Consider the following 13,282-nt stretch of genomic DNA (forward strand, 5'->3'; position numbering starts at 1 on the left):
ATCCATCCATCCATCCATCCATCCATCCATCCATCCATCCATCCATCATCTCAGCAGCAAAACTGGTTGATCCACTCTGAGAAGGTGCTATTTAAGAGACTGAGCTGAATACAGCACCTCAGACTGAAGAAGTCTCTCGGATGAAAGACGAAACGTTTCTACATTTTTTTGTTGTTTTGCTTTGTTTTGTTTTTTTGAATGTCCAGAGCACCAGATTTAACTTTTTTAGATTTTTCTACCTGGATTATTGAGCTATCTGAATATACCTAGAGTTGGGTGGAGAGGGTAGCAGCCTGAGCAGGGCGGCACAGACATCTCTTTCTCCAGCTACCTCTTCCAGCTCTTCTGGGAGGAGTCCAAGGTGTTCCCAGCCAGACATCTTCCACTGGTCTCCTTCCAGTCGAGCATGCCCGGAGCACCTCCTTAGGGAGGCTATAGGGATCCAAGACGCATCCTTATCAGATGCTCGAACCACCTCAGCTGGCTCCTCTTGGTGTGGAAGATCAGCGATTCTATTACCAATCTTTCCTTCTTTTTATTCTATGAATTGAATTACTTTGTCAAAATAGGCAAACCAGTGAAGAGACCTTTTGAACTTTGACTTGGTCAAAGACTTTTTCCATCAGTAACTTACACTAAGTTGGCATTTTTTATTGTTTGTTTGGAGGACACAGTCATTGGATTAATTTTTTTTTAATTTTCCCCCATGATTAGGTTTATAAATATATTTTAACATGACCCAGTCAATAACAGCACATTTATACTAGCGTACATCCTAGATATTTAGCGTACCTTTTGACATTTGTTTAGCGTATATCTTAGGAGGGGCGTAACAAAGAGACCATCTAACCACAAGCAGAACTGGTTTGTTCCACTTTGGAGAAAGCTGTTGGAGGAAGAATCAGTTTTGTTGTGTTTCCTTGACTGATGAAGCCTTCTGGATGGAAGATGAAACGTTTCAGCACAAAAAAAAAGAAACTGTCCTGATGACCTAACTGAAAAATGTTGGATTTTATACCTGGATTGTTGAGCATGGACTTTGGAGCATATATCTTAGTTTATTTTTACACTATATTGCTATTGTTGGATGCAACTGGGACCCTGTGTACACAATTTCGTTCCACCTCATGTACCACATGTGATTCAAATGACAATAAAGAACCGTGGCATTGACCTTATTTCCATAAAGGTTACTGCAGTTCAAAGATATTTCCAAAAGAAAGATAAGCTTACATTTCCAGCTGATCAACACAACTATAGAGAAACAAAAAAGTGTCTGAATAAATAAATAAATTATTGTTGTTTGTGGAGTGGCGGCACAGTGGTGCAGTTGTTAGAGATACCGCCTCTCAGCGAGAAGGTCATCGGATCCAATCCCAACCGGCTGGAGTTTGCATGTTCCCATGCTTGCGTTGGTTTTCTCCGGGTGCTCCAGTTTAGTACAAACAAAAAACAAACAAACATGCATGTTAACTTGGAAGCTAACTTGAGTGACAGTCTGACTGGTTGTTTGTCGTGTTTGTCTCTTGTGTGTTCCTGTGATGGACTTGCATTGTCCAGGGAGTACCTCGCCTCCTGCACTGACTGCTGGACATATGGGTAACAGTGACCCACGCAACCCTGAAATGATAAAGCAGGTAAAGATAATGGATGGATGGATCCTGGTGTGAATGGTTTTTTTTTTTTGTTGTTGTTTATAAAATGTATATAATGTATTAAAGCGTCTCTCTCTGAAAAGCCATATGTCCCACAGTGCTCTCTGAGGTCAGCAGATCAGAGGCTTTATTAGTTCCATGCACACAAGCGCCGAGGTGACAGGTTGCAGGTCCAAACCTGCGCCATGAGTTACCACTTTTTTTAAGTGTAGTTTTAAAACATACTTTTATTCCCTGGACTTCAACCCAGTGTGAGTTGGTTTTAACTTCACTGTGTTTTTATTGTTCTAGTCATTTCAATTGTTTCTTATGTCAGATAAATAATGTTAAATTATTATTTTTAAATATAAATATTTCTGTTAACTTATTTTATATATGAATGTTTCTGTTCAGTGCCCTGAGATGACTTCTGGTGTGACTTGGCGCTATATAAATAAACTGAATTGTATTGAATTGAATTGTTTTACTTCTTTTGATTTATGTATTTTATTCTGTGTCCTTTGCCTGCTTGTTTTATCGTACAGCTCCTTGGTTGTTCTTGTTGCTGTTTTTAAGTGCTTTATAAATAAAGTGATCTGGTATGGTTTATAAAAATGCAGCTGATCCTACAAACTCACAATTCATTGTTTTTAGAACGTTAGAGGGACCTCTAGTGGCAGATATAAGTATCACAACAGATGTATCTGTTAGGAAACATAGTTAACATGTTAGGACATGTTACATTACGAAACATAAACAACAAATAAGTTTTTGAGTTCAACCAAATTTTACGGTCATTTATATAAAATAAAAAATAAGGCTAACAAGCAAACGTTAATAGCGTCTTCCTCGTACGTCATCAGCAACCAGCCAATGAGAAGGAACGTATCCAGAGCTGGGCATGTCATGCTGAAGAATGTAAAGCTGGTCGTGGAGGGGGCACCAAGGTGCTTTTCTCTTTGTAATCATCTTCTTTGGAGATACACACACACATGTAGAACTTGAATCTGGAGCGGTAAAAGCACCAATGTGAGCTTTCACCCTGAGCTTGGAGCAGCTTTGAGCAGTTTTCTACTGAGGTAAAGTGAGCCTCCACTCGGCTCCGGCAGCCCTCTGGCGTTAATGTGCACGTTTACAACATGTACTACGGTAATGCTGCGGCGACCACTGTGTGTTGCTTTTCAAAATAAAAGCTGAAAATAAATGCTTAATACTTGGAAATTAAATAATTAAAAGCTGTGTATAGCTGAAAAATATGAAAAACAAATAAATAAAAGTTGTTAATTATATCTGTGTCTTTCTGCCATGTCAGGAACCACTCTCACTTCAGGTTGACTCTAGAAGACCCCCCAAGATGTTGCCCCAAAACTTTGACCAACATCTGATGTTGACTTTCAAAATAAATCGCCTCCAAAGTTTAACATAGTTCATTGTAATATTCAAAAGTTGCTGACGTTATTGCTGGATAACGGAACGATTTCAGGAACCACTCTCACTCCAGGCTGACTCTAGAAGACCCCCAGATGTTGCCCAAAAACTTGTGAGTCAGCCTGAAATGAGAGTGGTTCCTGAAATCGTTCCATTATTCAGCAACAAGGTCAGCAACTTTTGACTTCTACAATGAAATATGTTAAACTTTGGAAATGGTAAATGGACTGTACTTATATAACGCCTTTCTATCTTGTTTCAAGATACTCAAAGCGCTTTACACTCCAATCTGTGTCCTCATTTACCCATTCATACAGCACTCTACTAGATCTGTACAAAGCTAATTGAACAAATCATTCTAAAGAGACTAATCAGAGCTTTATCACATTCACACACCGATGGGACACACATCAGAGGCGATGAGGAGTTCAGTGTCTTGCCCAGGGACACTTCAGCATGTGATTGCTGGTGGATTCGAACCCCCAACTCTCGCATTGGAGGACGACTGCTCTAACCACTCAGCCACAGCCGCCCCATTACCTTTGGATGTAATTTATTTTGAAAGTCAACATCAGATGTTGGTCACAGTTTTTGGGCAACATCATTGGTCATCATTGGCAACAACATTGGTCTTCTAGAGTCAACCTGAAGTGAGAGTGGTTCCTGACATGGCAGAAAGACATATAATTAACAGCTTTTATTTATTTATTTTTCTGCTAATAACAACTTGTATTCATTAGTTTTTCATATTTTTCAGTTATACACAGCTTTTAAATATTTATTTTACAAGTATTAAAACTTTTATTTTCAGCTTTTATTTTGAAAAGCAACATACTGGTCGCCGCAGCGTTACCGTAGTACATGTTGTAAACGTGCACATTTAATCCAGTGAGGGCTGCCGGAGCCGAGTGGAGGCTCACTTTACCTCAGTCGATTCTGGCAATATTTACAAGCGTTGGAGGTGGGGGGGTCAAACGTATCGTGCACTCCAATGACTGATCCCACAGCAGAGGTAATGAACCCTCACACCACGGACTGATGCTGAAATGGTCTTAAACCGTCTGCTCACGCTGGTTCTGGTGACATAAGGAGGTTTGTTGTTCCCTGTCCGCTTCAGTTTGCTGTTAGTGGTTTTGGTTTGTCAGCCCTGGATTGGGGTCCCGTGATTTATTTAATTTTTTTATATCTCAAAACATTTGAAAAGGTGTTACTGGATTTGTTTTGGAACGATATGTGATTATAATGCAATGCAACTTACACTTGTCTGAGGTGCTCATGCAAACAATGACTGATTGATGATGTAATGTGATCAGCTTTGTTTAAGCTAATTTAAAAACAGCCACTTACTGAAATAAACAAAATGAGTACAAAAAAAACAAAAAAAACCTGAGACAATTTAATATGTTGTAGGCTGAGCAGCCCTCCTGGATCAAAGCATCAATCTTAAAACTAAATACGCAGAATTAAAAAGGAGTGTGACAATAACCTGCGATTGCAACTTTACCAGTTAAGATGTGTTGCAACTGTAAATGTGTGCATTTGTAACGTTTCAAATGTAAGGTGCATTTCTGCTCGAGTGGCTGACAGAGAAAGTTTCAGGTAATGTGCCAAAGGGTTTGTCATCCTGCCATCAGAAGCATACAGTACTTTATAGATGGATATAAAATACTTGTCTTGCTCGACTACATATCAAAAGTGTGTTTTGGCTTCTTCTAGACATGTTGTAAGTTGGACGTTGCAGCGCTGGAGACGTCACCATGAAGGGTCTGAGCTCCATGTGGGCCCTCTCATTGGGTTTTGTGACGGGGGCCTGCTGCATGTACATCTTTCTGCACCAGGTGTGGTTTGAGCGAAGCTACCCCGTTCTGTCAGAGACTCAGGAAAGGGCTGCGACGATGGAGGAGAAACCAACGAACTGGAGGAAAGAGGGAGCTGCACTCATTAACCTGATCCACCCTCATCATGAAGGTGCTGCTGTTTTACATACAATTTCAGCTGCTAAGTCCATGAAGTGTAAACGTAGAGACCAATGTTCCAGTGGTTATTTAGCTCTGAATTTAGAGCACAGATGGTCTTGAAGCACCATCATCTAAATATCTGTTGCACTGCAGGCTTTAGTGGAAAAGGTTCAAGCTAAAACGTTTAATCAACAAATGTACAAATGTGATTTTAAAATAAAAATAGTCCAAGACCGAAACTGACACAAAACCAAGAGGAAATAAGGGAAAAGTCAGATGAAGCTTTATGTGGAGTTGTTTTAATATCAGTATTTAATTAGACTTAGTAATTAGGTAATAGGCACCTTAGAAGATGACAGTAAAATTCTTGGAAATTATAAATAATAAAGACACTTATTTTTTATTCTCTATCTGATCAGTTGTGGATTTAATGAAATTCTGTTCAGTAAATTTTCTCCTCCTTGAAAACAGTCGAGAACTGATGCAGAGTGTAAACGTTATTTACATTAATGGAGGGAGAGGCCATGAATAATGGCCGTCTTCTTATTGATCATAAAAACAAAGTTAAGTATCAGTAACTAAAAATGAGCTAATTATATAAGTGGGGAAATGATTTTATGTGTTATCCCCAACTTTAAATTTCAAATGTCGTCTTGGCTCTTCGGAAAAAGACATTTCAACGTGAGACACCCCTTTATGGAACTGATGAACCATTAATGGTCCCGACTCCTTTAAGATAAAAGAGACATTTTTTCCAGACGTTTCCATATTCCATGTAATTATTCTTCTAGCTGCTGAGGGATCTGGGACTCATCCTGAAAGGATTTGCTTTTGTCTAAAAGATATTTGTTTTGCTGCTGGTAGAGCAGAGCGGTGCTTACGGTGCAGGTTAAACATTGTTTGTGTATTCCTGCAGACGAGGACGGCCTGGTGGCAGACGTGCTGTACCAGAAGGTCCGTGTTCTCTGTTGGGTGATGACGGGACCGTACAACCTGCAGAGCAGAACCCGCCACGTCCGAGCCACCTGGAGTCGCCACTGCAACGTTGTTCTGTTCATGAGCTCCGTGGAGGATCCCAGCTTTCCCACGGTGGGTTTGGGCACAAAAGAAGGCCGCAACCAGCTCTACTGGAAAACCATCCGAGCCTTTCATTACGTCTACGAACACCACATGGATGACGCAGACTGGTTCCTGAAAGCTGATGATGACACCTTTGTGGTGGTGGACAACCTGCGTTGGATTCTGTCCAACCACACGCCGGAGGAGCCCGTCTACTTTGGTAAACGCTTCAAGCCTTACTCCAAACAAGGCTACATGAGTGGAGGTGCTGGCTATGTGCTCAGCAAGGAGGCCCTGAAGAGATTTGTTGAAGGTTTTCGGACCAAGGTTTGCGTGCACACCACTCCCGTTGAAGACCTAGCATTGGGACAGTGTTTAGAGAAGATGGGCGTTCTGGCTGGGGATTCCAGAGACACTTTGCATCGAGAAACCTTTCACCCGTTTGTGCCTGAGCATCATCTAACCACCAAGTTCTCCAAGAGCTTTTGGTACTGGAGCTATTGCTACTACCCAATTGTTGAGGCAAGTCCATTTACACATTTTATCTGTTTACTGGTTGCAGAGTCCAGTATTAGGAAGTGGAACAGTATTTGTTGCTATAACCAGTTAGCATGAAAGTCAGTTACAGGTAATCCCAGTTAGGTAGATTTCCTGTGAGTGGATTAGCCTCATTACCAAAGGGCAGTTCAGGTTAAGAAGACATGCAGATAAGCGAAGCTCAAGCTCAAAGTTCAGTCGTCTTTTGTGCACGTATAACTTTCTAAGGTTATTTGATTTTAAATGTGTGCAGTAGTTCCTTATTTTCCAATAGAAAAATTAAAAGTTTAATAAATTGTTTTACTGCATTGACGAGCAGTTACTGCTTTAAAGGAAACATACTTATCACCTGCCATTATAAAAATGAAGCAATTGTGTTTTTGCATGCATGTTTGTTTGTGAGCTAAATATTTCCTGATTTACTGAATGGATTTCAAGAAAACTCAAAGTAATTATTGGATTTAAATCAACAACTGATAGTTTTTTTTAGGGTTGATGATGCAGGACAGATGCCACGGCTATTTGACCTCAGCAAACCCAAAGATGGTCGTAAAGTCATCATTTTTACAGATATTGAGCTAAAACTTGGTGTGGTAGTAGCTTAGAGTCATCTGTAACAAATGTTCTCCACGCTAGCAGATTATGCAGAAACTTTGTTTAAAACTTGAGCATTCAGTCAGTGTGGCAGGCAAAACAATATTTCATCATTGCTTTCTGGCAGATTGCATTTATAACGGCATGGTTTTTTCATAAAATACAGTATTCTCTCCAACCATACAGTAATACCGTATTTTCCGGTGTATTAGTCGCATCAGTCCAAAAAAGCATCACGAAGAGGAAAAAAACATATATAAGTCGCTTCAGCGTATAAGTCACATTTATTATGCTTCACCGCTGACCCGTCACATTTATTATGCATTTATTTAATAGTCAAAACAGCTTCATTTTGCCTGGGCATCACAGCGCCGTCCATCATCCATCCATCGTGGCCAGAGCTGCTCGCTCTCCAGCGTTCCTCGGCCTGCACCAGCTAAGTGAAGCGAGTGCACACGGGAGGACTCGCTGTTGCAGTTCTTCACAATTCAAGATTAACACTTAAAAACAATTATTTGTTTGCTCGAAATAATAATAAAGGTGTGTCTCAGTTTAACTTTCCTTAATAAATTTACTTGAATGGTCAAAACAGTTTCATTTCGCCTGGGTGGTGAGGCGCCATCCATCCAACCATCTGTCTATCGCAGTCGGAGCCGTTAGCTCTCCAGCGTTCCTCTGCTTGCAGCAGCTGAGTGAAGCGAGCGCGCATGGGAGGACTCGCTGTTGCAGTTCTTCAAAATTTAATGCGTCAGTCAAAACTTGCGTTATGAATATGGGGAAAAAAACATATATCCTTTTAGCCATCCTATTTGTTAAAAAAAAAAAAAAAAAACTGTAGTATGAGTTTTTATAACTGCTTATTGTTGTTGCTGTTGTCCATTGTTGTCATCTTTCTTTGTTGAAATCAGGTCTCTCTTGTAAATGAGTCCTCGAGGCTCAATGGGATTTACCTGTATAAATAAAGGTTGATTGATTGATATAAGCCACTTAGGCATATAAGTTGCAGGACTGACAAATCTATGCACAAAAACTACAACTTATATGCCGGAAAATACGGTAACAATAAAGTATTATTCGTTGTCATCATTGTATGTTTCCATACAATGGCAAAATTGATTCTCTGCCTTTAACCCATCCACCCCCAGGTGGAGCAGTGGGCAGCTATTGAAAGCGCCTGGGGAGCAATTGGGGATAGGGTGTCCTGCTCAGAGACGCCACGATATGTGCAATGACTGGGGATCGAAACTGGGACTTTCGGGTTCCGAGTCAGCAGCCCTGTCTCTACCCCTTCTAGCAGAAGGAACTTAAAATATTTGAGAATAAAACACCACTCCTGTGAGCTTCGCTTGCTGTCGATGCTGTCTCAGGCTGCTGGGACCTACAGGCACTCTTCAAGAGTTACTGAGTGCCATTTGTAGCAAAAATGTACATGGACGAGGTGAGAGAGGCAGAGCCGAGCGTCTCATTACGCTTCCCTGAAATTAGTGGCAAAGATGAAAGCTCAAGAGACGGGCTACATGAGAATGGGCTCTGTAATTATATTTTGTTGTATTTAGACTGAACCATGTCAGACGTTTATTAGGACTTCAGGAACCTTTTCAAAAGCGGCACACAAAATGTCTCCTTTGATGAACAGGAAAATATAATTAAATGAATGCATTCAGATCTGGCACACGTAGACCATGTACCTGACTTCATATTAATGTGGAGGACTCCAGCACAGCTAACGTCCCGTCAACAAAAACGAAAAGTGGTCAATTTGCTGCTGTTGATGCACCAAGTGTGTTGTATTTAAAATGAGATGGGTGGGGTGTCGCTGCTCTGGTTTCACACCGCAAGCGAGAAAAACGTCACTACTTATGATCTGTGAGAGTTTTATCAGTATTCATCAAGTCAAGTTTAGGAGTTTTATATTGTTTCATTTGCATTTAAAATTACGTCCATAAATGTTCTTTTGACTTTGTCATTTTGCACATTTATTGATTTAATTGTTGAAACCTAATCTTGATCTACAGTAGGTGGAGCCTCTGAGCCGTGGAGTTGTTCCCACTGATGATGAACAGAAATGAGTAAAACCACTGCAGTCAACTTTGTTTATCTTTGATGCTTCACTAGGGCAACATTAGTTTGAAGGTTTACAAATCTATCTAAATATGCATCATATAGTATGTTACAATAAATGTGCTCCTTTAGTGACGGTTGCTGAAATTTAGTGACCTTCTTCAATAAAAGCAGTGTAGCTGCAGTCTCAGCATGGACTGTTCTGCCAGATTTGATCATTTTGTAGATTTTTATAGTCTCCTTACAGCAAGGTTGAAAACACCAACAAAAAAAACAATAAATTATATATTTTATATATTTTTAATACCAAGCTTTTACTTTTAGATTTGCACAAACTGTTAAATGGTTGGAAAAATCTGAACAATGTCCTCATGACGATGGAGTTTTTAGAGCTCATGCTCACGTTACATTTGTACAACTCCAATTCTGAAAAAATGGTTGGATGTTGTGTGTAATGTAAGTAAAAACAGAATGCGTATTTCTGCTAATCTATTAAACCTGCATTTTATTCACAATGGAACAATGAAACGTTTGAACTGCATGATTGTAACATGTTTTATTGTATAATGTTAATTCAGAGTTTGATGATGGTGAAAACATAATAAAACGTTGCCCGTTGCTCACAGTGAAGCATCACCTCTTTACCAACAGTCTGTAAATATCAAGTTCAAGGTTCTTTATTGTCATTCGCATCACATGTGGTACATGAGGTGGAACAAAATTGTGTACACAGGGTCCCAGTTACATCCAGCATCCAAATTATGGCTGAGGAGCCCTGCTGCTGGAGTTTTCAGAAGGGGATGTTGTCTCATTCTTGTCTGATGTAGAATTCCAGCTGTTCTGATGTCCTGGGTCTTCTTTTACATTTCATGATGTACCAAGTATTTTTAGTTGGTGAGAGGTCTGGACTCCAGGCAGGCCAGTTCAGCACCTGAACACTTCTACAAAGCCATGCTGTGATAGTGAAGGCAGTTTGTGTTGGAACGTTGTCACGATGAATTATGTAAGGCCTTTCCTCAAACAGAAATATGAATAGAAGCATGTACTAAAACCTGTGCTTTTCTGCATCAATGAGGCTTTTCCAGATGACTAATGCACCCCTACATCATCAGAGAGGCAGGCTTTTTTTTTTAACAATCTTGGAAATATTGAGTCAGCATCACATTCAGAGATCTTTTTTCAGTATTTCAGGAATGAGGTTGTAATTTGTTAGAATTATTGATGTTTATTATTATATATAAAATTTTTGAAGTCTTTACTACTTTCTGTGCATTTAAAATATGTGATTCATATGTTTTTCCCCTCTTTAGGGTCCACAGTGCTGCTCTGACCTGGCAGTGTCGTTCCATTACGTTGAAGCAGAGCTGATGTACACACTGGAGTATTACACCTACTACCTGAGAGCGTATGGCTACGTGCCGCGCTATCAGCCCTCCGTACGTCAGAGTCTGAACATCCCTCAGCTCTCGCAGACAGCCATGACTGCAGGAACTAAAGCAGTTCAGGAGACAACAGGAGGAGGGAATCGCACACCTGCTGCTGCAACTTTTAACTTTAGTGAAAGCCAAACCAGAGAAGAGACACACTCAGAGACAGGCAAGAAAGAGGATCTGAACTTTAATTTGTCTGAGATCAGAACTGCGAGCGCACAAGAACATGGCTGATGCACTGCACGGTTTCATTATCAGCTTTTAGGATAATCAGGAACACTTGTGGCTCCTCTCTGCACACTGAGCCATTAAACGGAGTTCTGCAGAGCAGTGACTGTTGCAGAAAGGCTACCTTAAGTTGCTCAATGACTGTGCAGTCTTCTGATAAAACCTGCTTGATCCAACATGGCAGTATTTCACACAGTGCTCCACAGACGGCGCTCCTTGTGGGAGCAGCTGCTATTTGAATTTGGCTCTGTAGCAACTGCTTACAGTCTGGATATTTGTTTTTTTACCCAGTATAAATGCTTGATTTTTACTTGCTCTTAACTCACATCTCTTTGTTAGCTTAATAAATGTGGGAAGCTTCTTGACACAGTTCATCTTTTTTATCATTATGCATCTAAAACGGTGAAATATTCCAACAGTCTTTTATGACAGCTGATTTGACAAACACCATCCTGCATTTCTTTCAACTCTTTGAAACGTTGCTTGTTAATTTTTTTAATGATTCTGATAGTTTTTAAGTATGTGTCTTGTTTCAAAGAGAAAATTTCAGCTCAAGAATTAATGCAAACTTTCAATCTGGAGGATTACCGGGTGTTCCAGTAATAAAGCCAACAATTGTGCTGTAAAATAAATCAATTTCAAACAGTGACTAACATAAAATGATCTGAATTATACTTGAAAGCAATCTGTATTTGTGTTTGAGAATGATGATGGAAAATCCCAGTGAGTCCTTGTCAAGCCATTTTCTAGTGTTATTGTTCACTATGCACACATCACTCACAGCAACAGAAAGAAGCACCATCATTTAAATAAAACATATTACATATAAAAAAATTATGTTTATTTTGAACTTTGAACCAAAGGAATGGATTTTAAGAAAGAAACATAAATGATCACATGAAATAATTAACCTTTGTGTTTTCAGATGAAATAATTACAATCTGTTTGGTTGATGGTGACTTTCAGCAGGCAGGCGGAGAAGATCGTCCTCCAACAGGCAGTTTGTGCTCTTTGATTATCTGGTTATGTATAAATGTAAAAGTTCAGTCTGAGTCTTTACAGCCCATGAAGTAACCTGCAAAAAGACATCAGGTGTATACACACACTTCGTTCCAACACACAAGTAATTGATCTAAAATGATCATAAAATGCAAACTGAAAACTCATATAAACAGGGAACATATTCAAAGCGTCAGTCAGTTGTGATAGAATTATGTTCTTTATCAGACAGGAAGAGTATTTTTAAAGACTTACCTCAGCCTGGACCTGTTCAGAAAAATGCCTCTCCTCTCTGGATACTCTCTCCTCCAGGGTCCATTATCTGTGGGTGCAGATATAAGTTTAGGAATGAAGTCTCATGCCGTCTAAACCAGAGATTAATCTGAGTGAAACGGCCCAGATTTCTGATTGTCTCAACTCACCAGACTCTGAGCTTCGTCTTCCCATAAGCCCAACAAATATATCATCCATTTCCCCTAATAGGAAGAAAACACATCCAGATAACTGTTTTATGGCAATCTTAAAAAAAAATACAGGTCAGGATGGTCTTACTTTTTTGCGGTGACTGCACTTCTTCTACATCTGTAAGACAAGAAAAGAGAAGAAAATAGTAAGTACATTTTCCTCTTTAGTTTAGCATTACTGTTTTATTCCAAAAGCACGTGCGTCAGATCAACTGGGCACGCTCACGGGTCTGAACTCACCGGCGTTTCTTTTGCCCATCAGTCCCACAAAGCTGTCATAATCCAAGTCAGTATACCTCTTCAGAAGATTACGCTTGAGGTCTTCCAAGCTTATGGTCTGCTGCAATCAAGTGAATAAAAACATGAATCTGCTTATTTACACATTTTCCTGCTAAAAAGCCGCTCTGCTGCGTACCACAAGGTACCTACATCTGAGGATGATCTGCGCGGTCCGGTTTCCTCGCATCTGGAATGGCTGTGCCGAAGTTTCATGATGAGGAACAAAGTCACCAGGAGGAAGCCTCTTCTCATTTTTCTCAGAAGTACCTTGGAGGAAAATTTACAGCGGTTCCGTCGTGTTAGGTTATTTCATTATTTGAAGCAATTGCTGTTTTTAACGGGGAGAAATGAACCCCTGCTGCGCGCAAACCACTGCGTAATTGATGCGTAAAAGCGCACGACTCTACTCTATTAAACTCAGAGTACTTTCTAGGCTATACTATTCAAAAACAAGAAAAATAAATTGTGAAGCTGTGTACCTAAGAGTTTAGGAAAATCTTAAAGAAATATGTCAACTTGTAGCTAATAAGACACAAAAAATATTTACATTTCTAGGAACTGAATGTTTTTTTTTTTTTTTTTTTTTTTTTTTTTTTTTTTTTTTTTTTTTT

General features: G+C 39.8%; 2 protein-coding genes across 2 annotated transcripts; one reads left to right on the plus strand and one right to left on the minus strand.

Annotated features, from left to right (window-relative positions):
• The first annotated feature begins 1,597 nt into the window (after positions 1-1,597).
• On the plus strand, positions 1,598-10,935 carry c1galt1a (core 1 synthase, glycoprotein-N-acetylgalactosamine 3-beta-galactosyltransferase, 1a). Its single transcript, XM_037684485.1, has 4 exons — positions 1,598-1,637; positions 4,779-5,030; positions 5,937-6,601; positions 10,582-10,935. Exons 2-4 carry the CDS (start codon positions 4,820-4,822, stop codon positions 10,933-10,935), a joined length of 1,230 nt encoding a protein of 409 aa, XP_037540413.1. The 5' UTR covers positions 1,598-1,637; positions 4,779-4,819.
• Positions 10,936-11,828: 893 nt separating this feature from the next.
• tac3a (tachykinin precursor 3a) lies at positions 11,829-12,926 on the minus strand. The gene is made up of 6 exons (XM_037684170.1): positions 12,822-12,926; positions 12,633-12,732; positions 12,481-12,510; positions 12,351-12,404; positions 12,184-12,250; positions 11,829-12,004 (listed from the first exon to the last, which is right to left on the minus strand). Exons 1-6 carry the CDS (start codon positions 12,921-12,923, stop codon positions 11,986-11,988), a joined length of 372 nt encoding a protein of 123 aa, XP_037540098.1. The 5' UTR covers positions 12,924-12,926; the 3' UTR covers positions 11,829-11,985.
• Between the last annotated feature and the right edge of the window lie 356 nt (positions 12,927-13,282).

The sequence above is a fragment of the Nematolebias whitei genome, chromosome 11 (assembly GCF_014905685.2).
Source record: "Nematolebias whitei isolate Nwh7 chromosome 11, NemWhi1, whole genome shotgun sequence".
In the NCBI taxonomy this organism is placed as follows: domain Eukaryota; kingdom Metazoa; phylum Chordata; class Actinopteri; order Cyprinodontiformes; family Rivulidae; genus Nematolebias; species Nematolebias whitei.

What these genes read in the sequence shown, in the direction of transcription:
- tac3a (XM_037684170.1), bottom strand. Translation starts at nt 12,923, where the DNA reads ATGAGAAGAGGCTTCCTCCTGGTGACTTTGTTCCTCATCATGAAACTT. An exon ending in AGTGCAGTCACCGCAAAAAA is followed by an intron (nt 12,405 to 12,480) that starts GTAAGACCATCC and finishes TCTTCCTATTAG; the next exon opens with GGGAAATGGATGATATATTT. An exon ending in AAGACGAAGCTCAGAGTCTG is followed by an intron (nt 12,251 to 12,350) that starts GTGAGTTGAGAC and finishes CTGCACCCACAG; the next exon opens with ATAATGGACCCTGGAGGAGA.
- c1galt1a (XM_037684485.1), top strand. Translation starts at nt 4,820, where the DNA reads ATGAAGGGTCTGAGCTCCATGTGGGCCCTCTCATTGGGTTTTGTGACG. An exon ending in GATCCACCCTCATCATGAAG is followed by an intron (nt 5,031 to 5,936) that starts GTGCTGCTGTTT and finishes GTATTCCTGCAG; the next exon opens with ACGAGGACGGCCTGGTGGCA. An exon ending in GCTACTACCCAATTGTTGAG is followed by an intron (nt 6,602 to 10,581) that starts GCAAGTCCATTT and finishes TCCCCTCTTTAG; the next exon opens with GGTCCACAGTGCTGCTCTGA.